The sequence below is a fragment of the Hirundo rustica genome, chromosome Z, assembly GCF_015227805.2.
Source record: "Hirundo rustica isolate bHirRus1 chromosome Z, bHirRus1.pri.v3, whole genome shotgun sequence".
NCBI lineage: Eukaryota > Metazoa > Chordata > Aves > Passeriformes > Hirundinidae > Hirundo > Hirundo rustica.
This window is the reverse complement of record NC_053488.1, coordinates 35972574-35999997: the sequence shown is the minus strand read 5'-3', so window position 1 is coordinate 35999997 and position 27424 is coordinate 35972574. Positions and strand designations below refer to the sequence as shown.

Genomic DNA, 27424 nt, shown 5'->3' with positions numbered 1-27424 from the left:
CTGTTGCCACCAAAGTCTTGCTTTCTAGCAAGGTGGTTCCAGAGTTAAATCTCCATTTTGCAGTTTAGGTGTAGGGCTACAGTGTTCTGTCTTGAAAATATTTTAATATATTCAGAACTCACAAAATAGGATTATCTAATAAGGAAAGAAGAAGTACTGGAAAAATGAGTAGTGTGAAGAGATACTTCAGTTCATCTAGCAGCAGCTGTTTTTCAGTTGTATTTGAGTAAGTTACACATATGTGGTCAAATCCAAATACTGCTGAATGGTTACAGAAAGCGACAAATCACTTTATCACCTCCTTTCTTAATTGTGTAATGTCTGATGAAAGGTGTATATGACATATGTAGGGGCAGGGCCTTTTTCAGTTGCAGAATTTTTTAGCATTCCTGACTACAAACACTTCTTCATTTGCTTCAATAAATGATGTGTGGAAGAAAGAATAAGAGTTTTAAGTTTCTCATACTGATTCTAAAAAAAAGGGGAAAATTTGTCTTGAACCCGTATATTTTGCTTCTAATCAAACCCATTCTGTTGGACTATAACTTAAAATGTAATCTTTTAATAAAATGAACCAATGAATCACCATTTAAATATTGGCTGGATGGCTGGGTCCAGAGAGTGATGGTGAATGGTGCTGCATCCAGCTGGTGGCCAGGCACCAGTGGTGTCCCTCAGGGGTCTGTGCTGGGGCCAGTTCTGTTCAATATTTTTATTGATGACATGGATGAGGGTATTGAACCTTTGTTTAGTAAATTTGTGTATGACACTAAGCTGGGAGCATGTGTCAATCTCTTGGAAGATAGGAGGGCTCTGCAGAGAGACCTGGAATGGTTGGATGGATGGGCAGAGTCTAATAAGAGGCAGTTTAATAAGTCCAAGTGCTGAGTCCTGCACTTTGGCCACAATAACCCCCTGCAGCGTTACAGGCTGGGGAAGGCGTGGCTGGGCAGTGCCCAGGAGGAAAGGGACCTGGGGGCACTGGGGACAGCAGCTGGACATGAGCCAGCAGTGTGCCCAGGTGGCCAAGAGGGCCAATGGCATGCTGGCCTGGATCAGGAATGGTGTGGCCAGCAGGAGCAGGGAGCTCATTCTGCCCCTGTACTCGGCACTGGTGAGGCCACACCTTGAGTGCTGTGTCCAGTTCTGCGCCCCTCAGCTCAGGAAGGACACTGAGATGATTGAGCACATCCAGAGAAGGCAACGAGGCTGGTGAGGGGCTTGGAACACAAACCCTGTGGGGAATGGCTGAGGGAGCAAGGGTTGTTTAGGCTGGAGAAAAAGAGACTCAGAGGTGACCTTATCACTCTCTACAACTTCCTGAAGGGTGGCTGTAGCCAGCTGGGTTTGGGCTCTTTCTCCAGGCAGCAACTGGCAGAATGAGAGAACACAGTCTCAAGCTGCGACAAGGGAAATACAGTCTGGATATTAGGAAAAAGCTTTTATGGAGTGATAAAGTACTGGAATGGCTTGCCTGGGGAGGTGGTGGAGTCACCATCCCTAGAAGTGTTTAAAAAAAGACTGGTTGTCGCACTTGGTGTCATGGTCTAGTTGAGATATTAGAGATGGGTTGGACTCGATGATCTTGAAGTTCTCTTCCAACCTAAAAATTCTGTGATTTCTGTGATTTCAGTTTTTCAAAAATTTTTGTATATGTGGAAAAAATACATAACTGTTCTTTGTTTAGTGAAGGAGGAGTAATATTGGTATAACACTGGCTCTCACTTTAAGAGTTGCAAGCACAACAACTGAGATTTATATACAGCAAGTTTTAGCCTCCATCAGCTTTAGAAGGAATTTATATTATGCCCACAGGAAAGGATGTGTGATAAGTATCTGTAGTATAGGTGTTTGGAATCAGAACACTTAGGAAATTCAGCAAAGGATTATGGATTTTGAATACATTTCAGTTTGAATACATTTAGTCTGTATTAAAATACTTTAAAATTGTCACATTTCTAAAAAAAAAATTGTAGTTTTAGCTGTTGCCCTTTAAAAGGCAGCATTTCTAGTAGATATCTCGCTAATAAAGCCAGATTAAAGATATGTACACCACAGAAGTTTCTTGGTGTTTACCTCATTTATGTTCCATACAATTATTTTTGCATCTTTCCTTCTCTTGCCATTGGGTAGGCAAGGATTGCTGCAATGGAGGTAGCTGGAGGGGCTTGCAGTACACCAGATATTCCTGGTTACCTGCTCCTCTCATAGTTTTCCACAGTGAAACGGAGTTAAGGGTGCGTGGTGTCATTTGCCACCTTTATTTGCAAACTGCCTACATGGTTCCTCCTGTCTGGTGGATTCTTGCAGAAAAATCTTAATTCAATAGAATATATTGTCCCAGGAGCAATAAATCTAAAATATCAAGTTTGCTGCAATTTCATAAACGTTTATTGTAATGTGGACCTCTAGAGAAATAAATCTAGCACCTTGAAAATTACAGTACTTCTCCTTATTCTCATGAGACCAAAAATCACTCAGAAGTCTTTTGCAATTTCTCATTCCTGGGTTAAGTAACTGAGAAGATTATAACTGACAATCTCCATTAACACATGCCATCTGTGAACATCTCAAATGTCCCACACTCAGGGTTTAAACTAGGGCAGAGCTCACAGATGAGCAGGAGATCCATATAAAAACCAAGTCTTCATTCTAATACAGTTCTCTTTTTTTGCCCCGTAATCACCCTGATCTGAATGAGGAACTGATTATTGAATTAGTATGTCTACATTACATTTCGTTTTGCTGAGGGTTTACATGTTTACATATGCAGGAAAGAAAAATGTAGGAACCTCTTAATTTATTCTTAAAGTAGATATATTGAAAATTAGGGCCCAATATTGTATTTCTCACTGTTCAGGAATGTGTGCAAAGAAATTGAAAAAAAAAAATAGACAAAATATGTTCCATAAGCAATAGCCTAAATTAATTTAAAAATTAATTAGTATAACTGCAACAAGCATAGCACATATCTGGAGCTACATTTGTGATGTAAATATATATATCTGTATAATGTATCAAAGAGGAAACCCAGAGCAATTATTTTAAACTCAGTTCCTCAAAAGCTGCTTGATGAATGCATACAGCTTTGGAATCCAGTAAAATTTGTGGTTCATTAGGAGTTCTCATACTGCCAAAGAGTGAACTCAGTTTAAATATCTAGGTTTTTTATGTCCAGAAAATAAAGTGGCTGTTTTCATTTACAGTACAGAATTCAGTACAGAATTACAGGAGTTATTTGCCTTTCGTGTTCAGTAGACATTATCTCTTCTTTTGTTTGGTTGATCTTTTCTTTTTAATATGATAAACTGGTGTTCAGGAACATAAAAGCTAGATTCCTTACAAGCTTTCTGAAAGGACCCAGAACTGTTTAACATCTTTAAAGGAAGTTAAGGCATAAATGTCTGGCTCCTGAACTGTGGTCCAACAGAATGTGAAAGAGTGTTAGTTTTGCAGTGCAGTAACAGGTGATGTGTTATTTGGTTGCTGGGTGTTTTCCTCAAAGGGGGCTAGTTTATCAACTTACCTACAATATATTCATCAAACAAAAGAGTTTAAAATTGCAGACAGAGCTGTTAATCCGACCTGTTCATATACAATTATTTCTATATATCTGTTAAGTTTTAAGATCTTAGTGTGGTATAAAAATGAAGTAATGGCTAGTGGAAGGTTGTCTGAGGAAACAAGAGGAGCATGGTTTGGGTGAAAAAGGTGAACAATACTTGTAGGGATGCAGTGGTGAAAAGTTCATGAGCATGTTCATGATTTCTGTGGTTGGGTTTTTTCTTCTACAGCTTTCACTTTTTCTGGTTGGGCTGCTTAATAGTTATGAATTCAGAAGGTTGCTGTCTGGCTCCAAAGTTGCCAGAAGTCTGTTTTCCTGCAGCTTACCATTGCATTAACATGATTACATATGCTTGATAGTTTTTTATGTTGAAGTCTTTCTGCAAGTTAAGTAATGTTAGTGATGGCTGAGACATTAATTTTCAGGGTGATAAAGTCAGGTGATATCTTTTGAATGCGTGATTTCAAGTTTTGATTAAAGGCAATGGGGGTTTTTTATGTATTGTTCAGAAGAGTGAAACCAAGGATTTTAGTTAGATGATGGAGAAGGCTCTTTCACCCATTTCTCGTGATGCCAAGGAAAGCAATTTTTGTATCAAAGGGTTTTGCTTGGCTCTTTTTTCTCTTTATTTTTTCTTTCTATTTTTTCTTTTTTTTCTAAACACCCTCTATAGTCTAAAAGTATGCATTTTTCAGGTAAGTCAATAGATACAGTTCACTGTAAGGTTCTGATTCAAGGCAATGGAGCCACTTTCTCTTTGCCTTTTGGAGAAACTCTGGTGTGGAGTTGAGAAATGGCAGTCTCAGGTCTTCTTTTGCACTATTTCCTCTATTCACTGTTTTCTAACGTAGCTCTATGTTTTCATTTGTGCTAAGGATTTTGAACTATTTCCAGCCACACCGTTTAAAAGTCGTGAAACACATATGCTGTTCTGGCACTCATTCACAGTATTAAGCCTTGCTCTTCAGCTTCTCCTTAAATCTGTCCTGTTCCTCTATGTTCAGCATAGAGGAGCAAAGCCTTGTTTTCTCTTCCAGAGTTACTGTTGCAGTACTGGCTTTGCTGGTGATAGAGATTGTACCAAAAAAAAACCCCTAGCATTCAGATAGGCTCATTCAGGTAGATGCTGTCCAGAGTAAGTGATTTCAGTAGTGTGTGATTTCTGAAAATTAAAAATTCAGATTTGTACAAACACAGAAAGATCAGTCTGTTCTAGATTTGGAGATCAGACCACAAATATTGTAACCTGAACAGAGTTTTTTTACCTGAGGTATACCTAACTTGTTAGAATTGGTGTAGATGTGAATTACCTTTTGGTAAAGTACATTCCTGTAGTACTTTTGTGTAAGAGGTTTTTGCAGTTTCTTTTAGGTCACAGTGAGTTACTGGTTTCTCATACAGTCATATTAATGTAGGTGGTGCTTGCATATGACTGTAACCAAAGTGGTGATGCTTATGTCTTAAGGATCAGCTGAGTGGACTATTTATCATCTCTCTGGCAAGCAGCTTTGTAAGCTTTTTAAAGTATTGAGTACACATGTTTGGTTAGTACGAGAAGATCCAGGATGTACAGTATTGTTGTCAAAGTTGAGATGGGAGCTGTAGTGATGACATTTTTAGAATTTAGTATTGGCATCAGCCTTCTTTGAAATGTGATATAAAGGCAATGGAAGCAGGAATAGAAAATGGGAGCTTTCTTCCCATTCATGAATTATCTTTTCTTCTATCAGCTTGCTTCCTGGTTTATCTGCAGTTACTGACCTCACCAAATTCTTCAGTTTCAGCTTTTCTTTTGCAGCTTGACTCAGCCAACATGCTTTAGGGATTACCAAATACAGTCCACAGTCAAATTCAGTCCCTGGTATTCTGCAAACACAATTCACAATTTAATTGTGAAAGTGTAGAATCACTGGGCATGCCCAGCTTTTTCTATTTGCTAGAAGCTGTTAGGAATCTCCATTGTTACATAGTTTAGGAGGAGCGGCTGTGTCCTGCTTTGTTTGATGCCATTTGCCCATGGATCCCAAGCTCATAGCAGGCTGTCACTTGGGTGAGTAATTTGGTGTCTCTGAATTCTTGTTCTGCCTGTTGCTTGTCCCAACATCTTTATTTATTCATGTTGGGAGGAAGGGCCAACATTAATAGGGCAAGGAAAGGTGAAAAAGGCTACTTGAATTATCTGTCTTGAGGATTTCTGGGGGATGTGCCTCTAAGGTTCAGCAGTTGTTTTTCTGGCCATCTGGGTACTGCTGGTACATCACTTGAACATTTAATACTGAGCTGTCCTTACCTGGAACAAGGCAATATAATGGTGCCTTTACCATGAAAATAATAGTTAAAAATCTATAGCCATATTGTTAGAGCTGTGTTTCTCTGGTATTCTTAATAAAAAAGAAACTCTTTACCACACCCACTGAATCTCTGTATGAAAGTGGAGAGACCAGTATAGCAGCATTAGTTTAAATATTCTAAGAATATTTTTAATACTTCCCTGACTTCAGGGTACACAGTCTTCCTTTTATAATTATAATCCTATGATCTTAAGAAAGTAGGAGTTGACACTGCCCACAGGATACCATCTTTAAAGATGTCATTTCCTTTCCTGTCTCTTCTTACTTGTTGCCATTATTTTGGGTTGATTTTTTTTTTGTTTGAACGGTTTGTTGATTTTGGTCTCTTGGGCTTTTTTTGTAGCACATGCCACGGGAAAATGTACTCAGGGGCTGTACTTTGTATGAACAGAAGTAAGACTTGCTGTGAATTAAGGCTACTGAATTCACAGTAATGCTCACAGAAGGGTTGCAAGGCATTTTAAACATACAAAACCTGTCATTAGGCAACACAGCCTTTCAAACCACTTAACTGTCGTTCATCAGATATGGATTGTTGATGGATTTCTAGTATGGTCTGATCCAAGACAAGGCAAGGAGAGCAACACAACTTAAAGATCTCTGTAAAACCCTGATTTTGCCTAATTTATTTGGTTCTTGTAGGGATAGTGATTTCTGCAGTGCTCATTCAGTAAGAATTACAGGAGTTATTTGCCTTTAGATTTCAGTGGACAGAAGATGAGGTTGCAAAACTGTTGAAAAGTCAAAGAATTACATTTTGATGCTTATTCCCTTTCTTTTTCCTTCCTATTCTCCTTTTTTTCTTGACGTGGGAGTATTACTGCCAGACCAAATACGTTGCCATTGATCCTATAGGTTGTAAAGGTGAAGAAGGTTGTGTATATTTCAAGGCTGATAATTATTTATTTTTCTTTATTAAAGACTTTGCTTACAGTTACGGCAATGGAGTTGTAATGAGGCATGACAGAATTTGTGAATTCCTGTTTGACAATAAATTGTGTGGGAGGAAAACAAGCAGTGGTACACCTCTGAAACACCAACCACAAATGTATATAAACACAATTTGATGACACTGCTTGTCAGATCCTTGGTCTTCATTGGATCAGAGTTGAATTCTATTTAGAATAGAATTGTGTTTCCTTCTCAACAACCTGCATTTTAACAAACCTAGTTAATTTTTTCTTAGTTAAGGTGTTTTCCAAGTGGCTTGTCAGAGCTGAGGCGGTATTTTGGGACCTCTCAGCACTATGCAATACTTCTAATATTGTGGTGCAAGAGGCAGAATTGGCTTCTGCAGACCAGCAGCCACAGAAGTGTGCACAGGTAGAGCCTCTTGTTCTTGTCCAAACTGTTTTGTTCTTTATGTGATTTTTTTCCCCCCGTTAAACTTGAGTCATGTGCTGACCATCAGGAAGAAACACTTCAGACACTTCCAGCTTTTTGATGCTTAAAATCAAAAGAGTATGGCCTACCAAGTGCAAAAGAATTGCTGACTTCAAAATGTTAATTTTTTTTTTAATAGAATGGAATGATTTTTCTGTTCTGTGATTAGTGTTTCAGGAAAGGTAACTGTGATTATCCAATTTACATTTGGATAAATATTTCTCTTGGTGGTGACTTACTGGAACCTCTGGATATACTGGTAAGTTTCTGTGTCATAGATCCCTTAAATAAGGAAGTATCTTCTGTGCTTTCAAAATCTTGCTGAATTTTGAAAAATAATAAAAAGACTATTTTTCATCAAAAAAGAGGACTGATTACTGCATGGAAAAAATCTTACAGCAGAATTTGATATCCTATTTTCTGAGGGGGTTTTGTTGTGGTTTTTGTTGGGGTTTTAAAGCCATATTCTAAAATATAAAACAAATCAATAAGGAGCAGTTTAACAGCTACAGCAACTAATGTGCTGTAAAAGGAAGTGTCATTGATGCAGAGAAGATGCAGGGGAAACAGCGCTGAAATCTTCTGGAAAACATAAGTTCTGTGGTTCCTTTGTCTCGTGACACAACTAAGAAAAGGTTTAGTGTTTTATTAGAACTGTACTGTGAATTTTCTGCCTTTCCATGAATTGATCTTTATACGTTAAAAATATGCCACCAGCGTGACGCCAGTGTAGCGGATTATTCAACTACTGTTAAATCCACTATAATCTCAGCCTGCCAACCTTGATAACTGCATTTAGATCATAAAACTCAGATTTTATTACAAGGGGCCTTCCATGCTACATTCCATTGTTACCAGGTTAACATGCATCATTAAGTGTTCTCTCCCTGTCTGTTCAGTGTTGACCTTTTTAACTAAATCTGTCATTTGAATCAGTCATTTGAATATGTATTATTAATAGCCTGAAAATAATAGCGTGAAGGAAAGCTCACTAACATACAAAGAAGTTGGCAGAGCCATGGCCTTATCGTGTGTTCTCCAACTTTCTAGTTGTTTAAACTTCTACCCTCCTCAGAGAGCATTTCCATCTTAGGATTTGTGATGAAAATTACGGAAGGGTGTTCTGTCTTGTGCAAGTCTCCTGCTGCTTTGTATGTAACATTGCAGAAATTGTTGAAGGACATCAGTAGTCACGTACCTAAATGCATAAACTGCCAGGTGCTGGCTGTGGCATGGGGCTGTCATGTCAGTCACCATCATTGCAAATTTGAGTGATGCGGGGCTGTGGTGCTTTGCAGATTTAGCGATCAACACTTCTGAAGAAGGAGTTGGGTTACTGCATAACCAGCATAAAGCTTCTTCTGATTCCTCGTCTCCAGCAATGCTCTCTTTTATTTGATTAATAGTGTCCTGACCTACCTACAAAAATGCAAGTGTTCCTAGTTGGAGATGTGTTCTGCAGATGGGGATTGCATGAAATCAATGTACTATAATTATCCAGTGAAGTTAAATGTTACTAATGTTTAATCCAATTTGTGATTCATTTTATGCCAGAAGTCTGAAACAAAATACTTATTTACACTGTCTAAAAACGTAATTAGGGTTATTTTCATATAGGTAGAGAGTTTTAGGCCCACTGAAGAAAACAGATTTTAATGATAGCATCAGGTGATATTGTAGGGCTGGCTTTGACAACTTTTTTAACAAAATCCTTTCTTTCTTTCCTTACGGTGAATTATTCTGTTCTAAAGATTAATTGCAGGTTATTTTTGTTAACCATCCAGTTCAGTCTTATTACCAGCATTTGCATTAATACTGTAATTCCAACTAAAAATACTTTTTTGTGTGTGTGTCGTAGTTGCATGCTGATTTCCGAAGTAGCTGCCTGTCTCTGATAATACTTGTGAACAGGGTAGATAAGGCCTATTAATAAATGTTCTTTCTGGATAGCAGGATATAACTCAAACAGCCTGTCTTTTCTACATCAACTGCTTCCCTAAATTAACTTGATAAATTTGTTTTGAAGATTTTCTGGGAAATTGCCTTGGACATTTCTGAATCTAACAGACAAAAAAAGGAGAGAATTAAAAGGGTAAATTTGTGGCTGAGTAGAACCTGTTGACTCTAGGAGACGCATTGTGATTGTCTGGATGTGACTATTTACTTTGTCATTCGTGTTCACAGATCTTCATCTCGTTGCTTGGAGAATCTCCAGAGTATATTGATGAGAAGGCTTAGGTGACTGAATTCAGAAACCTCGCTATACTAGTAATGAGGAGACAGTTTTTTTCAGTAGATTGTGTTTGTGACTTTTCTGCCTGTGTTATTCACCTCCCACAAGCTTCTTCCTGATACAGGTTAATCAAAATTAATTCAAAAAAGCCCTCAATTTTGTTTACCTTTGCATAGCTGTCACTCTTATTGCAAGCACAGGCTTTCAAATAAACTATGTAGATTATTAAAAATGTACTGTAAGGAAGCAAACATAACTCTTCAAAAATCTGTTTCCTCTCATGCAATGACTGATGGTACATTTAGAAAGAACATGCCTTATTTCTCCTGGGAGTCTCATCCAATTGTGCTTTGGTGCATAAATAAGCCTTCCCAAATGGTTGTTTAAAAGACTACTGTGACCTCTCACCATAAATGCTGAATAGTTAATAAGCTAAATTAATCATTGAAAAATACATATGAATCAATTTTACATACACCAGCAAAGTGAGTAGCTTTTCAAGCTCTTAATGATGGAAGACTTGTTTTTGTGTTTTCACTATTGGAAAGATGTCTTTTATTTTTTTTTCTTCTTCCTGCATAATGATACAAGTTGGCAGCATGTTTCAGGACACTGGTGTTTTGCTTGAAGCCTTGAAAGAGGAGTCAGCAGTGTTTTGCCATCCTTCTTTAAATAAGCTCTTCTTGGTGTCTGATACTAGAAAGCACAAATACAGTCTATTTCTAGGAATGGAGAAGATAGTACCTAATTTATAAGGAAGCTATCACTTTTTCAGGTCACACATGGCATAAAACTTTATTTTAATTTTCCCTAAAGGCAGTTTTCAAATAGTTACTCATCACCATGGTATGTCTCTGGTTTCTCTAGAGAAAATAATGTTGGGTTGCTATCATTAACATCTTGGGGCTAAATTCATTTTTGTGTGACCATGTTTTAAACAACGGCTTTTTGTCCGAGATTACATTTTCCTCCCATACTTCAGTCTTGCGAACTCATTGCTCTAAATATCAAGGGGTTAATGAACACACTCAGGCAGGTGAGAGGGTGTCACGTAACTTTGCATGCCTAGGGTAAGTCTGAAGCTCACTTTCAGAGTTTACTTCCAAGAAGTGAGGTAATTGTTTAGAAAGACAATCTTCTTGGTTGGGCAGCACACAAATGCAACCATTTAAGTTAGTCAGAATTTTTACAGAGGAAAATTCCTGCTGGAATCATTCATTATTTTGAAAGGGATCCTCCCAGTTCTCTGATATTTCTAGAAATACCAGTTTGAAATAACTGCCTCTGTTGTTGGGTATTAGTCGGCAGAGGGCACTCTGCTCCTTGAAAGATAAAAAAGTGTGGCTTAAAAATATGGAGGCAAAATGCTTTTCTTTTGTATGCTGGGTTGTTTTTTTTTTTTTTAAACTCATCACATCTGATAATTCTGATTACTTTAAATTGCACAGAGGAATATTTTTCCGTGTAATACTTTCTCTCCTGAATTGAAACAGATATGATTACATGTTTCCTTGTCCTGGTTTAATCCCAGCCTAGTACTAAGTACCACACAGCCACTTGATCACTACATTCATGGTGGGGAGAAGAGTCAGAGAAAAAAATATTAAACCACATGAGCTGAGGTAAGAACAGTTTAATAATTGAATCAAAATAAAACATAATAAGAATAATAGGAATGAAAAGGAGAGCAAGAGTGGAACAAAACCCAGGAGAAATAAGGCATGCCCAGTACAACTGCTCAGTGCCTGCTGAGTGATGCCTAGCCCATTCCCCAGCAGTGATCAGTGCCTCTCAGCTGACTTTTCCCATTTCATATACTGGTCATGACATTCTGTGGTATGGAATATCCCCTTGATAGCTCAGATCACCTGTCCTGGCAGTTTCTTGTGCACCTGCTGGCTGACAGAGCATGGGAAATTTGACTTAAACATACTTAACAGCAACTAAAACATCAGTGTGTCATCAAAGTTATTGTCATACTAAATCCAAAACTGTACCAGCTGCTTAGGAGAGAACTATCTCTATCCCAGCCAAAACGAGGACATTCCCTTAAAAAGAGCCTGTTTGTTTTCCTGGGTTCTAGGTTCACGATAGGTTCTTCTGTAGGTCTGAAATGTAGTGCAATTCCTGCAGTTTCATTGTGTAAGCAAGTAGATGCTAAACTTTCTGAATCAGCTGGCCATGACCTCTGTGAAGAGGCACATTGTCTTCTCAGTTCTAGGCATTTGAATCTGTGAGACCATGCAAGGCTGTTACTTCTTGTGCTCTTAAAAGAGGTCTGTGATACAGGACCAAGGCACAGGAGTGAGTACAGGAGTGAGGCTCATGCGAGTTCTGTTCAACAGTACACTTCTGTTGAACAGCAGCAAGAATACAGCAAGAATTCTAGTACTGGAGTATTGTCCTTTTTTTTTTTTTGCTTCTTCTTTTTTTTCTTTTTTTTTCTTTTTCTTTTCTTTTAATGCACTTAGTTGTGTGCTGCAGTGATTGACTGAGGTAGCAGATTCTTGGAGGCTTGTGAAGTACAGCCAGTTTGTTTGCACATGGAATGAAAGTTTCAGCATTTCCATGTTTCCATAACATTTTCTTCTATAACTTCAACTGAACCACTATACAAAAATTTGGCAGAAAAATTTACCATTTGCAAGGCTTATCGAGCACTGTTCTTCAAAAAATAGTGAAGGCTGTTTTAAAGGTCTAAAAACCTGAGATGTTTATGAAGTAGAATTTTTTTGCTGTATGTTGTGTGTAAAGTAATTATTTGTAGGATTATATTTGAGATTGACGATCTCAGCTTAAAAGTTGTCCTCGGGGAAAAAAAAAAAGACAACACAACAAAAAGAGAAAAAAAAAAAAGGAAAAAAACTTAGAACATTGATATCTTTCTGAAAATATTATTGTATTTACATAGTGTCCTGGAAGATCATTTAGTTTCAACTCCCCTGCTGTGGACAAGGATGTCTTCCACTGGACCAGGTTGCTTAGAGCTCCATGCTTGAATGTGTTTTTGTAAGCATTTGGTGATAATGCTGTCTTTATAGATGGAGCAGTAATTTGGATAATTCCTTTTAGCTACAAAAGCTGGTGTGAGAGGAGAGCTTGTTGTCAATTCTTGCTTATGCTAGTTCAAATCTGAAATGGTTTTTGTTAGTTTCTGTCATTGAAGATTTTAATTAAATTTGTAAATAGGTTTCATTGCTAGAAAAAGATTTTACCTATTTGGCCCTGTCATTTATTAATTGTGAGGACTTGATGAGGATGTAATTTGCTGTTAGTGACTATGTCTAAAAAAAAAAAAAAAGTTCAGTTTTATGTTCAGATTATGAGTGTTAGAACTTAAATGCTACAATTCGTTTTTACTAATGTCAAGACATTAGTAGGTTTATTCCACTGTATCCTTAAGGATTTTTCTGAACTGAAGTGTTCAAAATTCATCAGCTGCTGAAAACCTTTGAAAATTTGTGAGTAAAAGTAACATTTGGAAAGCATGTCAAAACACAACTTTATGGGACTGTTTACTTTTAAAACCCAGTAGTAACTTAGCAAAATAACTTTTTGCTAGTTATTTTGGATCTCTCTTTACTTACATGGACTGTATTTTACTTGTTGCTCCGTTTTATTTAAAATTAATTCAGCAGAGCCTGGAAAACAAGTTGAACTTGTGAACTAGTGTCGTACAGTCCTAATCAAGCAGTTAAATATGTATAAATTAATCCTGTAATTGAAAATATTGTTTACAATTAGAATAAAATTGCATGTGTGGGCTTAGTTTGGGTTTTTTAAAGTATTTTAGAAGTTGATGTAAACAAGTAGGATGTTTAGGCAGACTTGACTAATTTCAGGGCACAATACCTAGTCTCCTAACAACACAAAACCAGCTCTTTGGAGGTGAACTACTGAACCAGTGGGAAGGATATGGCAGTTGGATAGTCCATTAAGATATTTTAGCAAGTCAGCTGTAGAATTTCCCCAGCTCTACAAAGCAGAAGTGTTTTCCAGAGAATAAAGCAGTTTCTGTTTCTGCTATCCTCAACAGCAAAAATTGCATATTTTTACAGCAGGAGAGTATTCACTAACTGCAAAATTTTAGGACCAGTCTGTAGAATTTCATCTAAGGTGCTATGTTTAGTACCAGCAGGAGGTGTGAAAGTGCCTAATTTATAATCTGTTGCAAATGTAACATGCCACACACATAAAAGTAAATATTAGTTAGGAATTTTTTGTGATAGGTTTTTGCAACCTGCTGTTCAGTTTTGCACAGTGATGTCGTCTTCCAGCTTAGCTTTATAGCCGTGCCAGTGTTTGAAGAGTGTAACACTCTATACAGTCACCAACAAGCCAAGTTGTAGTGTTAAAAGCTGTAATGCTTAATGATCTTAGCTTCTAAGAAAGAAAGTAGCCAAAAGTCTTAAGGATCTGCCTGGACAGTTAGAGGTCTGAAACTTTTAAAAAAGAGGATAAGTGAGCTTATAACTTCTGTTTAATAAATCTTCATATTTTAGTTCATATCTATAGGTAGAACAACTAAATCCAGTGAAAAATATAAAAGGAGAATAAATATTTAAAATCTGAAGGTGAAATTTCTCTCTTTTGCCTCTGTTGTCACTGCAGTTGAGGAGATTATTGCATTATCTCTGTGGAGTTTAAGTCTGGTGTAGCAGAGAGAGGGAATGAGATGTTCCCCCTCTCTTCAAATAATAGGTATATTTTGTTTCAGCTTTTTTTTCTTCATGTTCCAGCAGCACAGGGAATAAAAGTTGACTAGAAATTACTGTAATGTTTTTAATTAAATAATTTCAAATATTAGAATACATTTCAATTTAATTTTGCTTTTGAAAACCAAAGTTATAGCTGTAATTATATCAAGCCTGAAGTCTCTGAAATGTCCGTGCATTTGAAATGGTACTATATCTTTGGTAAATTGCTTTATATACCAGACACAGAGAAAACATTGGAAATACTTTGGTAATTATGACTTCCATGAAGGTGAAAAAATGTCCCACCATACTACTACAATTATGTTAGGTAGCCTAGAGATGTAGGATTTTTGAGTTGTTCCTCAGAAGTGGCATACAATTTCCTGCCTTCATCGAAGAGTTTACCTGCAGAGTTTACACCTGCCTGTTCCATACCTTAATTCTTGGGGATGTTTTGCAATATATAAAAATAATTTGGTCATAGGGTCATTAAAATATGATTTAATTATGGGAAGTCATGAGAGTTGTGTAATACTTAGAGTGCAAATTGTGTGCACTGTTTTCATTTGCATGTTTATCTACTATTTTAAACATTAGCGTAGCCCCATAATGGCTGATCACCGTAAGGCGATCATAGGAGTCCACATCATAGGTTCGTTTACACAGGCTCTGTGTATGTTATTTTGAAATTCTCATGGATTTCAGTTCACCCAATTGAGATTTTGTCCTTTCACTATGAAGAAACAAAGAAGCTAAGGTACACGCTTTTTTCTCCCTTTGTGCCATCGTCATTGTTTATATCTTCATGTTGCAAGTGAGCCATGGTGAGGAAGATGTTGCTCTAAGACGTTTTGTGAGGGTTGGGCAGCCTCACATGTAAATTACAAGCAGATACTGACTGACTGTCAGCTGCAGCATTCTCAGTCTTCAAGTGTTACAATAGACATCCATAGATGCATTTAAGTTCATCCTACCAGAAAATGTTGGGATCATCCAAAGTTGCTGTGGCATTGTCATTCTGAAACTGGGATTTTAGAATATTGTGATTGTCCTGCTCTACTCTGCACTGTGGTGGCCTTAGTTTGAGTCCAGTGTGTGGTTTTGAGTGCCAGAATACAAGAATATTAAACTATTAGATGAGGAGGTCCAAACAAGGGCTATGAGGATGGTGAAGGGCCTTGAGGGGAAGCTGTGTGAGGAGTGGCTGCAGTCACTTGGTCTGTTCAGCCTGGAGGAGAGGAGACTGAGGGGAGAGCTCATTGCAGCTAGTTTCTTCATAAGGGGAAGAGGAGGGGTGGGCACTTCTGTGGTGACCAGTGACAGGACCTGAGGGAACAGCATGAAACTACCCACAGGGGAGTTCTACACTGGATATTAGGAAAAGTTTCTTTACCCAGATGCTGGTTGAGCACTGGAGCACCTCCTTAGGGTCACAGCACCTAGCCTGACAGAGTTCACTTCTGTTCCCTTCACAGAAGTGTTTGGACGATGCCCTCAGTCACATGGTATGATTCTTGGGGTGTCCTGCAAAAGGCCGGAAGTTGGACTTGATCATCCTCGTGGGTCCCTTCCAATTCAGGATGTTCTATGAGTCTTTGTCTTAGTATGTTTTAACAAAATGTGAAACACACTAAATTAAAGATGTTTAATGAAAATCATGGCATGATTTTTAGACGGGAACATAAAAGTCTTGTATTCATGAACACCTAAAGTCACATCAGCATTTTAATAAAAATACAAGAAAATTGCATGGTAGAATGGGCAGAGAAGTGTTACTTTAAATTATAGTCCATTAAATTATAAACATTTTAGATCAGAATCTACTTCAGATCTCTTTTCTGACATCTCCCATAAATTTTTGTGTGTTACAATTTTGGATGTTTGCACATATAATTCTTGGAAATGAACTTAGTAAATATGCTGTCTGGGTAGGTCCCAACTTTTTAAAAATCAGTCCTGTAGAAAATTTCAACTTCCTTCTTGCATGAAATTGAAACTTCAGCTTTCATTCATATTTTTTGTATGATATAGTATGATCCAGAAGCCAAAGACATTGCTTAAGGAAAGTGATATTCTTGTGTTCATTTTATTACATTTTCCATTCTAACTGTGTCATTTGCGTGACACATATTCTCTTTTTCCTACTTTGTCTAGTGTCCTGATCTCAAAGCAAGGCAGTGAATGGTTTTTAGCAATAAAAATATAATGTGTAAGAAAACATATAAGTAGTTCTTCACTGGACTTTGCTTTTATTGTCCATCAGTCTGTTAAAATTAATTCACGTTTGGGGGAGTTTCACAAGAAAACCACCATTGTCAGACATTTGGCAGTAAGCAGATGATCTGTTTCTTAGTTTCTCCTGTTCAGTCAGTGGTTTTCTTTATCTGTCAGCTAGGTCAGAAATCCTCTTGCAGGGTTTTTATGAGAGAAATTTCAGACTTGATAGCAGTTTCTGGTTCACAGTTCAGTCACAGGACTACAGCAGCCTGTGGCAACATCAGATTTCTGGGGTGGTTATCCCCTCCAGTCCTTACGTGGTACCTGCTTTTCAAAGGAAACAAACATATTAGTAAAATAAAGTGAAAAGAAGAAAAGTCTGTGGCTTTTCCTGTAGCATGTACACAGAGAGGCTTTCCTGGCATGCTTATTACAAATCAGGCTTTTGGAAACGCTCTGCTTTTTGGTTGCTTTATCCTTCCATTTTCAATGGCATCTTGAATTGCCCAGGAGACATGACAGGTTAGTCTTCTAACTGGTAATGGTTTGGGTTGATCTCTGGGCATTTTTGCTTCATACAAAGCCTACAGAAGACACAAGCTTTTTGGTTGGTGAACTTTTGCCTCAGACGTTTGGTTAATGTTTCATTCTGAAGATTTACACTGATTTACACAAAAAACCTCAAAGACGACTGATTTAGTCGTCCTATACCTGGAAAAGTGAAATACATTTTTGGCATTAAACATTTTTATTTACTCAGTTTATTCAGCTAACTGCTATTGTTGTCATAACCACTGTGGTAGTTCAGGAAAATATAGAGAGCATTTTGGTAAAACCTAGTTTTTATTTAAGTGCACACAAATAGACAAAGAAAGCAAGTGCTTCACAGTAGTGAAATGTCAACTTACTGGTCTTGTGCAAATCTTACTGCTATTAACATAGTCCTACAAACCAAGGAACAGAGAAAGTATGAACCTTTTTCTAATACTGCTGAATTACATGGATTTTTTTCAGCTCTTTTGAAATAGGTTCTGTAGGATCAGGTTTCTCCTAGTAACTTGGCAATTCCATCATTTTCCTGTTACTATAAAAATAAGAGATAATAACAATAATAATAATAAGAGGACAACTGAGATGATGAAGCCTAGATACAAAAACCCCACACTTTGGTAAGTATATAATGGATTGTGGCAAAAAGAGTATTGCCAGGAAAACCAGCATAAAGATGTAACACTGTTGAAGTTCAGAATCAATTTTTAACCCTGCCCATAGTTTTCTGAGGAAAATAACGAAGGAGAAAACATGGTAGCTGTTTCAATATCTCCTGAAGGGGAAATGTCATGATTACCATTCCCAAAAATTCCAGTTTTCTCATTGTGGAATCTTGTTTTAAATACTTGTAGGAATCCATGAAGAAGATCCAAAGTGTATGAGACATGGTTTTCCAAAAAGAATTGAGTAAATGTTTACAAGATTTCTGGTAAATAAAGGGGAAATTGTTATGTTCCCAGAAGGCCATGGAAAACATTATCTGCTGTTGTCAAAAGTGTATTGAACTGAACAGTCACCTACACCATCTAGATTTTGGTTGTGGAACAATTGAGTTGAACTAGCAGTAGTTAGATCTTAATGACCAGTTTGAATTAGGTGGTACTTACAGAATCCTTCAGGTTTGTGTATAATTTTTATTTTTTCTTTGTTTGAATGTTTCGGTAGCAATTATTGATGTCCCAAAAGAAAGAAGTCTAAGAGCAACTTCACACCCTGTGATGTTAGCTTAAAGGTTACCTCCTTTTCGTATCTTCACAATCACCTTTACGATACTTGATTTTTCAAATTGAACATACATGCTGTGATATGAGCATTGTGAAGAATGACTAATCTCATTCATTGTATATGAGCTGTCTGCAAATAGAAAATGAGGTAAATTTTACTGTTTGTTTGTTTTGAATTAGGTTCATGCACTATTAGTTCGAGAAGTTGATGTAGAGAAGGTGTCAAGTTTTGAGAACCCATATGTAGATGCAATAAGAAGCTTATGGAATGACCCTGGAATTCAGGAGTGTTACGATAGACGACGGGAATATCAATTATCAGATTCAACTAAATAGTAAGTACATGATAGCAATGAACATGTTTATATAACTTTCTGTTTCTAACAAAGTAAATTTTACTTTTTAGCTTGTACTATGTGTCTGTGTACATGTTTGTATGCATATGCAGCACAAACATAGGTGAATGTACATGTACTGAATTGAATTAAGGAGTGGCATACATCTGTTTTAGGATTATATGCGCTTATTTCACAAAATGACAGTCTGTGATCATTCAAAGTCTTAAATTAACATCCTAACTAGGGATAGTTACTTGGGGGGCGGGGTGGGGGGGTGGGTAGTTTTTGTTAAACCTATTCAACCTACTCTCTTCCAACAAATAATCACAAATGCAAGATGGGCAAAAAATAATTTCACGTAGTGTGGCAGTAGTGAATACTTGGTAGTGCAATCGAAGTGGATCTCTATACAATTCTTAAAAATTGAAATGTTCAAGAACTCCTATTTTCCAGATTTTCTGTGTTCCCTCCCCGGCATTTGCAGTCTTAGTGGTTAGATAAACAGTACTAAACAAAGGGATTTGTTTTATACTGAACTGCCTTTCTATTATGGAAACAAAATCTAAATTTTAAAGAACATGGCTGCCAGGAAGACGTCAGGAAAGCACTTCAAGTTAAATTGTTTGTTCTTGATCAACAATAGTAAAAATGCATATGTGACTAAAAAATGTGTGAAATGTTTTGCCTTTAGTTTCTTGGGACTGTAATCTGACTAAAAAACAAGATGGAATTTGTCATTGGAATCTGATGTCTGCCTGAAGACTCCATGAATCTTATTTTTTTAGTGATGTAGTAGGCAGCTCAGGTAAAATTTCTCATCTGCTGCTGAAGAAATAGATGATGGCCTTTCCATGTTGACCAGTACTACAGAACACAGCGTCGTTTGTTATTAAAGCTGTGGCAAAAACCTCCATGGGTTCTACATTGTGTTTTGTATTTGCTATGGAAAAAATCATTCCAGTGATAGAACACCAGCCTCCATTTTGCATGTGTATGTGAATCTCTTACTTAAGAAAGTGTACCGTGAAGCTAACATTAAGCTCATTGTAGTAGGACATGACAGGAGTGGAATGACATTTATCTGCACAGTAGTCTGAGCATCCTTATCTAGTACAGCACTTTGTAAGGGAATAGTCATGACAAACTTACTAGGATCTTGCTGGTACAATTTAGGCAGCTGAAGACCTATGGATATGTGACATAAGTCGCCTCAGATTTGTTGTAATATTATCACCATGCCATGACTTCCCTTTGACTATGCATAGGATCTCTCCTGTCCTGTGCAGTACTCTGTCCTGGTTACCTTCCCAAGCCATCATTTTGGCCCATATATTTTGGTGTGGAGTTGTGCAAACTACAGTGGCATCTCTCTTGTACTGTTTAGATTCTCACTGTCCCCAAACATACCATACTGTATTTTGGCTTTAAGGTGGTAAGGAAACAAATACAATATTGCATAAAGAGAAAAATTTCAGGATGTAAAACAGTGCAAGGAAAATTTTAGAGACATGTTACTAACATATTTTCACATTGTTTCTGTACTGAAATGGGTGGCAAAGTTAATTAGAAGGTGAAGCAAGGTTCATCTCATATTTTGAATTTCTTGTATTTGTAGGTCCTAACTTTCTTCCCGCAACAGATGTGATACTGGTTTTAAAGTTGAAGTAAATGTATGTATTTCCTGCACTCTACCTCAGAGACTAAAAATAGAATTACTCTCCTAAGTAGGAAATAATGATCTGATGCTACTTCAGATCAGATTGTGCTGAATGCCATAGTTTTGACCTACTTTTAATTCAATTGTCACCATAGTGGATCTTTTGAATAGCATTAAAAATAGTAGGGAATAATTACTACGTAACTATAAAAAAATTCTAGTACATTGTCTTGCAAAAGGTACGTGTTCTAGTTGATTGGTTATTTCTCATCACGTTTAGCAGATTACCATGAGTTTTTGTAGATTTGGTGACTTTATTATAGTTCATACTATGGATTTCTGCAAAATCTTTTAAATTAGACTCATTAATCACTGTGTATGAGTCTTTAGAAAAGCTTCTCTTTATACTTATGCTTGCAAGTAGAGTTTTTTCCCCGGTATGTAAGTCCACTAAAAAAAACCTCAGCAGACACAATAGAAACATTGTTTCAAAAATGCAGTACGTGTGTTTATCAGTAAAACACCCAAGCAAATTTATTAGCATTATATCCCTGTCACAAAGCGAGGAAACAAATTGCTTAAAAGTTGCTACTGGGATTCACCAGGCAGTAAGACAGAAACAAGCACTTGGTGCTCTTAGTCGTCCGACTTGATGCATGAACCAAAATGGTTTGTTGTCCACCAGCTCTCTTGTAAGCATATGTGCCAATGTCTGGTAAGTGTATGTGTTAATGTCAAATGTGTTCTTTGTTCATCCCTTGCGCAAGCCACTCATCTTCTCAGTAGTTTTCCACTGTGTTTTTATAGTAGTAGTAGTAGTAGTAGTAGTAGTAGTAGTAGTAGTAGTAGTAGTAGTAGTTTCAGTCTGCTGCCTATATTACTTTTTTCTGCCATAGTCTTCAACAAGGCTAAGTACTGAGTCCTGCCCTTGGGTCACAGCAGGCCAAGGCAGTGATCCAGGCAGGGGCAGAGTACCTGGAAAGCTGCCCAGCAAAAGATGACCTCAGGGTGCTGGCTAACAGCAGCTGAACATGACCCAGCTTGTGACTGGGAAAGCCAGTGGCATCCTGACTTGGATCAGAAATACTGTGGTCAGCAGGACCACATCTTATATTCAGGTGTCTGCTCGATTCACTTTCTCAGCCACACTTGTATCAGAAAGAGTGTAGAAGGGTTCATCCTCCTGCAGTCAGCATTGCTGAAGCCACACCTCAAGTCCTGTGTTCAGTTCTGGTCCCCTTACTGCAGCTCAGACACTGCAGGGCTGGAGCATGTTCAGAGAAGGGGAAGAGAACTGGAGAAGGGTCTGGAGCACGAGTCCTGTGAGGAGTAGCTGAAGGAGCTGTGGGTGTATAGTCTGAAGTAAAAGAGACTCAGGTGTATACTTAACACTCTCTACAAAGGCCCTGAAAGGAGGGAGTAGTCAGCTGGGGGTCAGGCACTTTTCCAGGTAACAAGAGATAGAACAAGAAGACGTAGCCTCAAGTTGCACTTGCTGAGGTTCATTTTTGTGAGCATCAGGAATAATTTCTTCTTGGAAAGAGTTGTTAAGATTGAAACAGACAGCTCAGGGAACTAGTGGAGTCACCATCCTTAGAGTTATTCAAGAAGTAATTGGATGTTGTACTATATTCTGTGGTCTAAGTAATGAGGTGGTGATTGTTAAGTGTTGGACTCGAGGTTGAGGTCTTTTGCAACATAAATTATTCTCTTACTACTCATAGTCTTCTTCCTGTTACTTTATTGTTTCTAAATTATGTTTCAGGTTTCTAATATGGCCTGTATATCATTATACTTTCACTTTCTGCCATCTTTTGGCCTGCTTTGTCATTCTTTGTCATTGTTAGCTTCATTTTTTGATGTTTTTATACCCATTGCTTGTACTCTGGAAGAATACATCCAGTGTATGTTTACTAGAAGAGCTGGGGATAGTGTCTATAAAAGAAAATTCTCTGCATTGTGGTAATTGATTTGAACTTCCTAGACGCTTTAGAAATACATTCTGTTGTCTTTCCTGATTTCTGGATGCCCCAAAGCTTGGGTGTTCATGTTGTTTTAAAATCAACTTTTAGACTTCTCTGTAGCAAAGTTAAGAGTACATGAGGTACGTAGAGATTATTTGCTTTCCATGCACATTACTGGGTGATTTACTCACTCAATTATCATCAGATTACTTCCCTTTAAGGTGCTGCCTCACAGTGTGAGACAGATGTGAACTAATAACATGGCGAGTTGCCTTTAGCAGTAGCTGTGTGAGATGAGATCATTCCGAATATACTATACCGCATGCCTAGACCTTAACCCAAATGTAAAAAGATTACCAGTCAGCAGTTGGATTGTCTCATACCTTTTCAAAGCCTAAGGAGAGGAGAGGCAATAGTATTCTGTGTTAGAGAATTTGGGTTGCAACTGGAATTTTTGAAAGTTCATCACCATTTTTCTCCAGTATGACACTAAGGGCTTACCATTCATGAATAAAATGGAGGAAGTGTTAAGACCTAGGAGATGTCCTCAAGCCTTGCTTGGCTCATATTTTCAATTTCATCTTTCTTTTCATCTTTCATCTGGCCACGTGAAATTGAAATATTCGACCACTGTGTACCTCTAGCCAAGGACTTTATAGCTGCTGCAGGAGTGCTGAGCTTATCTATTCAGCTTCCCTTCACGGCTATGTTTTCTAACACTTCAGATAATTAAGTATCATTTTCCCCTTAGTGTGTTAGTTATGCCAGTGGATACGTATAGCACGTTTTGTTATTGTGTAATGTACTGCTTCATTGGTCTTACATGCCATGGCATTCTCATACATGTTTAGTCTTTCAGGCTTTTGTTTCTGCATTTGCTGTCATCTTTAACAGCTCGGTTCCTACAGTTGCACAGCTTCATATATACTGTGAGCTGAGGTGGTTGGACAGTTAGTATAGAAATGCAGATTCCCATACTTTACTGTGTAATAAGAGCTCAAGGGTTTGAATTTGAGGTAATTTACAGCATATCACTGATTTTTAACAGGAAAGAAAGGGATGAAACTTAGTGATGTCTGCTCAGAAAAGTACATCTTTTGTAAAACTGTTGCAGGAGTTGTAAGGTTTCAGTAATCTAGTAATTTTTCTACCACAGTATTCCATTTGAGTTTGAAATATTTTCAGAACTTCAGCTAAACAATTCATTTATACCTGTCAGCTGAAAATACCATCTTCCTTTTCTTGTACTCTTCCGAAACAGGGAAATTTCAATGGAGTTAGCACCTGTTAAATACATTGTTCTTGGGGGCACACAGGGGGCAAGATTAACCTATGAATCTTAAGTTTTTACTAATGTAGTTTACTCCATTTCTTGGCATTGCCATCAGCAATCATTTTTTTTTATTTCATAAAGTTGTAGGGCACTCTTAGAGCATGATGGGTCTTTCAGAAAGAGTAATACTGTCCAAAATTGGGACCCGCTGTGCAGCTGAACTGATAGCAAATTCTAAACAGCTGTCTGGGGTATGTGTGTAGCAGTCATCAGATTGCAGTGACAAAACCACATTGTCATAAAAGATGCTTAAGTACATTATTATTTAATAAACTGTTGATTAGTTCTTGATTACCTTCATTTGTAAAAACGTACCTGAAAGTCCTAAAGCTATGCTTGAGGGCAATTTGTGTTGTAGAATTGTAGGTTCTGCTTTTGTGTATTCACAGTTTATACAGCCTTGTGTAAGGTAGAGACAGCAGATAAAAATGGAAGTCTGAATTTCAGAGATCAAATACGAGCAGCAGAACCACTAGCAGATAGCTAATCCTATCTTATGCCTTAGATATAGTCCCAAAATAAAAGCCATGTCTGAAGAAAGATGGGATATGCATACCAAAGTACTGCTTCCCACAGAAAAAATGCAGGTTATGCAACAGAACCTGGGAAATTCAGAAAGGGAAGTAGGACTGTGTAAAACAGTTTACAGTATGTAATTCTTTCAGGATTTTTTTTTTCATGCAGCACATGCCATGTTCTTAATGACTGTATAAATTTTGCACTGCATTTTCTAAAAAAAAAAAAAAAAAAAAAAAAAAAAAAAAAAAAAAAAAAAGAGCATTTGCTTATTTGGTAACTTGTCTTTTTTAGCCTTTGCTAAGGTTGGCTTTTAGTGATGTAGGAAATTGAGGAAGACAGTTAGATGGAATATGGATAAAAACAATGCTGTGCAGACTTCTTCCTACCTCACTTCAATCTTAGGTTTATTGTGTTTACTATAAATTTTGATGAGATAGTTCTGGAACCTGGTAATTTACCTCAACTTTTCATCAATCATGTAGAGCCTTAGACACATAAACCTCTACAGAAGTTCTGAGAACACAGCCAGTACTTGTTTACATTTAGTTTTGTACACTGAAAAATTATTCCATTTATTGGACTGCTGCGTGCTAGCATAGAGGACACTTGTGTCAATTATTCTGGCAACTCTCTGAGGCAGGAAAAATCCTGCTACAGCAGCTTTAACATTCTGCATATGTACTGCTGAAAGTCAAGCCAGTTGTATGTTTTCTCAAAGATGTGAAAAAAGGAAGGCTTTTGTTTTTCAGGACATGGTCAAGATTTGTTGCTAGGGTTTTTTTAGAAGAATGGCCTCATCAGCTGGCCTAAGGTTTTACAGAACAAAAAACTCCAACCCCACCCCAAGACCACACCAAAACCCCAACAATAGTATGGAGTATAGCCCCACCCCACTTCAGAATAGCCAGACTCCAAAGGACAGAGATATATCAAATCTTATTAAATATCTTGGCTAATTATCCTAAGTCATAAGTTATGTTTTTATTTCCTCTTACACTGCCATTGTCTGTGTATGAAACAGCAACTGGAGAGGTTCATACACATGAACTGTCTTAATCTTGAGGAAAAGACCTTTTTTTTTACATTAAAACTCAGAACTTTGTAATTGAAAAGATGTAAATGTTTATTGTTACTATCATACCAAAATGCAGTGAGAAAGCATTTGCACGTGAAATGTTGCTGGTAAAGCTTGCTTTTATAGCTGTGGTTACGCTGAAATCTCCAACAAATTTTAGTATTAAACAACAGAAATGGTAGAATTTCTTGAGGTGTGTCCCTTCCCTGTTGCCTGTACACTAATTCTTCCCACAGAGATGTGTTGGCTGGCTGGGTGGTAACAAATCATCTTTACTGGTTTTATGCTGATCTTTCTATCAGTGTCAATAATGACTTCTGTCTCTACATGTTTTATTTATTTTAATTTTATTTAGAGATTTATAACATAGTGTTTCTGGTATGGTGCCAGTCAGAACCTTTCTCCTCAGCAGTGTGTTTCACAGGCATTCTGCTCTCCAGGGACTTCTGTGCTCAAAATGTCTCTCAGACTCCTAAGTACAGGGTTTGATAGTGTGTTAGTGAGGATTAATTCAGCACATTGCTTCATCAGTTTTCTTGCTGAGTTTAGGAAAAGTTATTAGACAGTACCGATGAGCAGACTAGTCTCCTTTTTAACCTTAGAGGGGGAAATTGTTAAAAATGGATTGAAGGCTGTACCCTTTCTACCTTTGTCTGCCCGTGTCTTAGTGCCTGCACCTGATAACTAAGCTATACTCTGAACATAGTTTAATGTTACAGAAATTTGTCTTATGGATTTATTCCTTAGAAAATGCCTCTTTATCACCTGATTACCTGGAAAAAGCAGACCTCAAAAATGCTGGTAAGTAGTAGCTCATAGCTGGAGGAGGGTGTTTCTTTGAAGTGCCTGCCCCATACTGGAGATGCTTCAAGATGTTAATTTCTGAAAGAAAATTCGAGTAAGTTTTGATGGTCTGTCTTCATTAGGTGATGTAGCCCTAGGAAAACAAGGCTCAGTATTGGACTACCTGTTCATGGTGACTGAAGTCATGCTCAATTTATTAAAGAACTGGTTAAAAGAACCGTGGGCTGTTTATTAAGCTTAGGAGTCTCACTTCCTTACTTGATTTCTATATGGGAAATACATGTAGGAAAGTACAGAGTCAGTCTACACCCATAATCCTGTTCCTGCTGTTTATTTGGGAATGTGGATCAACAGTACCTTTGACTTGTGCTTTCTTTCAAAGGCGTTATTAGCACCTCCATAACCTGGCAGCTTCCATGAGGCTGGCTGCAGGCTTGGATCCTGTCACAGTTGATGTAAAGTGCATTGAAAATCATTACTTCACTCTTGTTGCTGACTGGAAGCAAAAGTCTTCCTCTGCTTCTGGTCAGTGTGCAGATCGCAGGCGTGCTCCTAGATGCTGGCAGCTTGTCATGACGTCAAGAGAGGTCCACTGCCAGCAGCTCATTACATACTCATTGCCTCAGTAATACACCTTCTGCCTGTCACTATAGCAACCTCCTGGAAAATTACCTCATCAGCCACTAAAATTCATTTTTATTAAAACTAATTACAGATATAATTAACTTTTGAAACTTGGTCTGTATTATAAATTTACTCAGAACCATGTATTTTCCCATTTTCTTTTCTTTCTATAATGCCTGGCTGAGTAGGTACTGTTTGGGTGATAGACCATATAGCTACAGTGTGACTCATCAAAACAAGATTTTTTAGTAGGTGGTGAAAATGAACGCTTGAGTACCGTGTAGCTGAGATCTAAATGTCTAGCACAATTGCTACTACCTGTACAACTGAATTTCTTGTGGTAATGCTGGTGGTTACTCACTGCTGCACTACCCCTTGGGATGGCTTCTAGGGTATTTTCAACATCCGTATTGTTATTGTGACTTTAAAATTTTAAGCTAATAAACTGAAAAAAAAAAAACTGGTGTGGGCAATTATTGGCTACTCTCCTTTTGTGGAAGATTGTAGCTATGTCAAGTTTTGTGGTTTGTTTTCAAAAGTACGTGTGTAGTCAGTTGTAGTATACATTGGAGAGAGTTAGGTGCATTGCTAAGGCTGATTGCAGTATTGGTTAATTCATTTCAAGTGGGGCATCTACCCTAGAACACACTATGCATATCTCTTAGATGTTTAAATTTTTTGTTTGTATGTAGGATTTGTCAGGATTTTTTCAGGAAGGCAGTATGGTTGTTGGTACTTCAGGGATGCATTAGCTAAGTGCTTTAGAGCCACAGAGTATCAGTTTATTAGTAAGCAGATATACACAAAAGCCCATCAGAATCTTAATTTTAATTTACTTCTCATCTGTCTGCATTCAAAAACCCAACACGCTTCACACAGCTGTGGCTTC

General features: G+C 37.6%; 1 protein-coding gene across 1 annotated transcript in view; it reads left to right on the top strand.

Moving 5' to 3' along the window:
• LOC120765538 (guanine nucleotide-binding protein G(q) subunit alpha-like) overlaps window positions 1-27424 on the top strand; it is a 118683-nt gene that overhangs the window by 67440 nt on the left and 23819 nt on the right. Inside the window, exon 3 of the mRNA XM_040090502.1 lies at window positions 18402-18556. Coding sequence (XP_039946436.1) covers window positions 18402-18556 — 155 coding nt within the window. The remainder of the gene's footprint in view (window positions 1-18401; window positions 18557-27424) is intronic.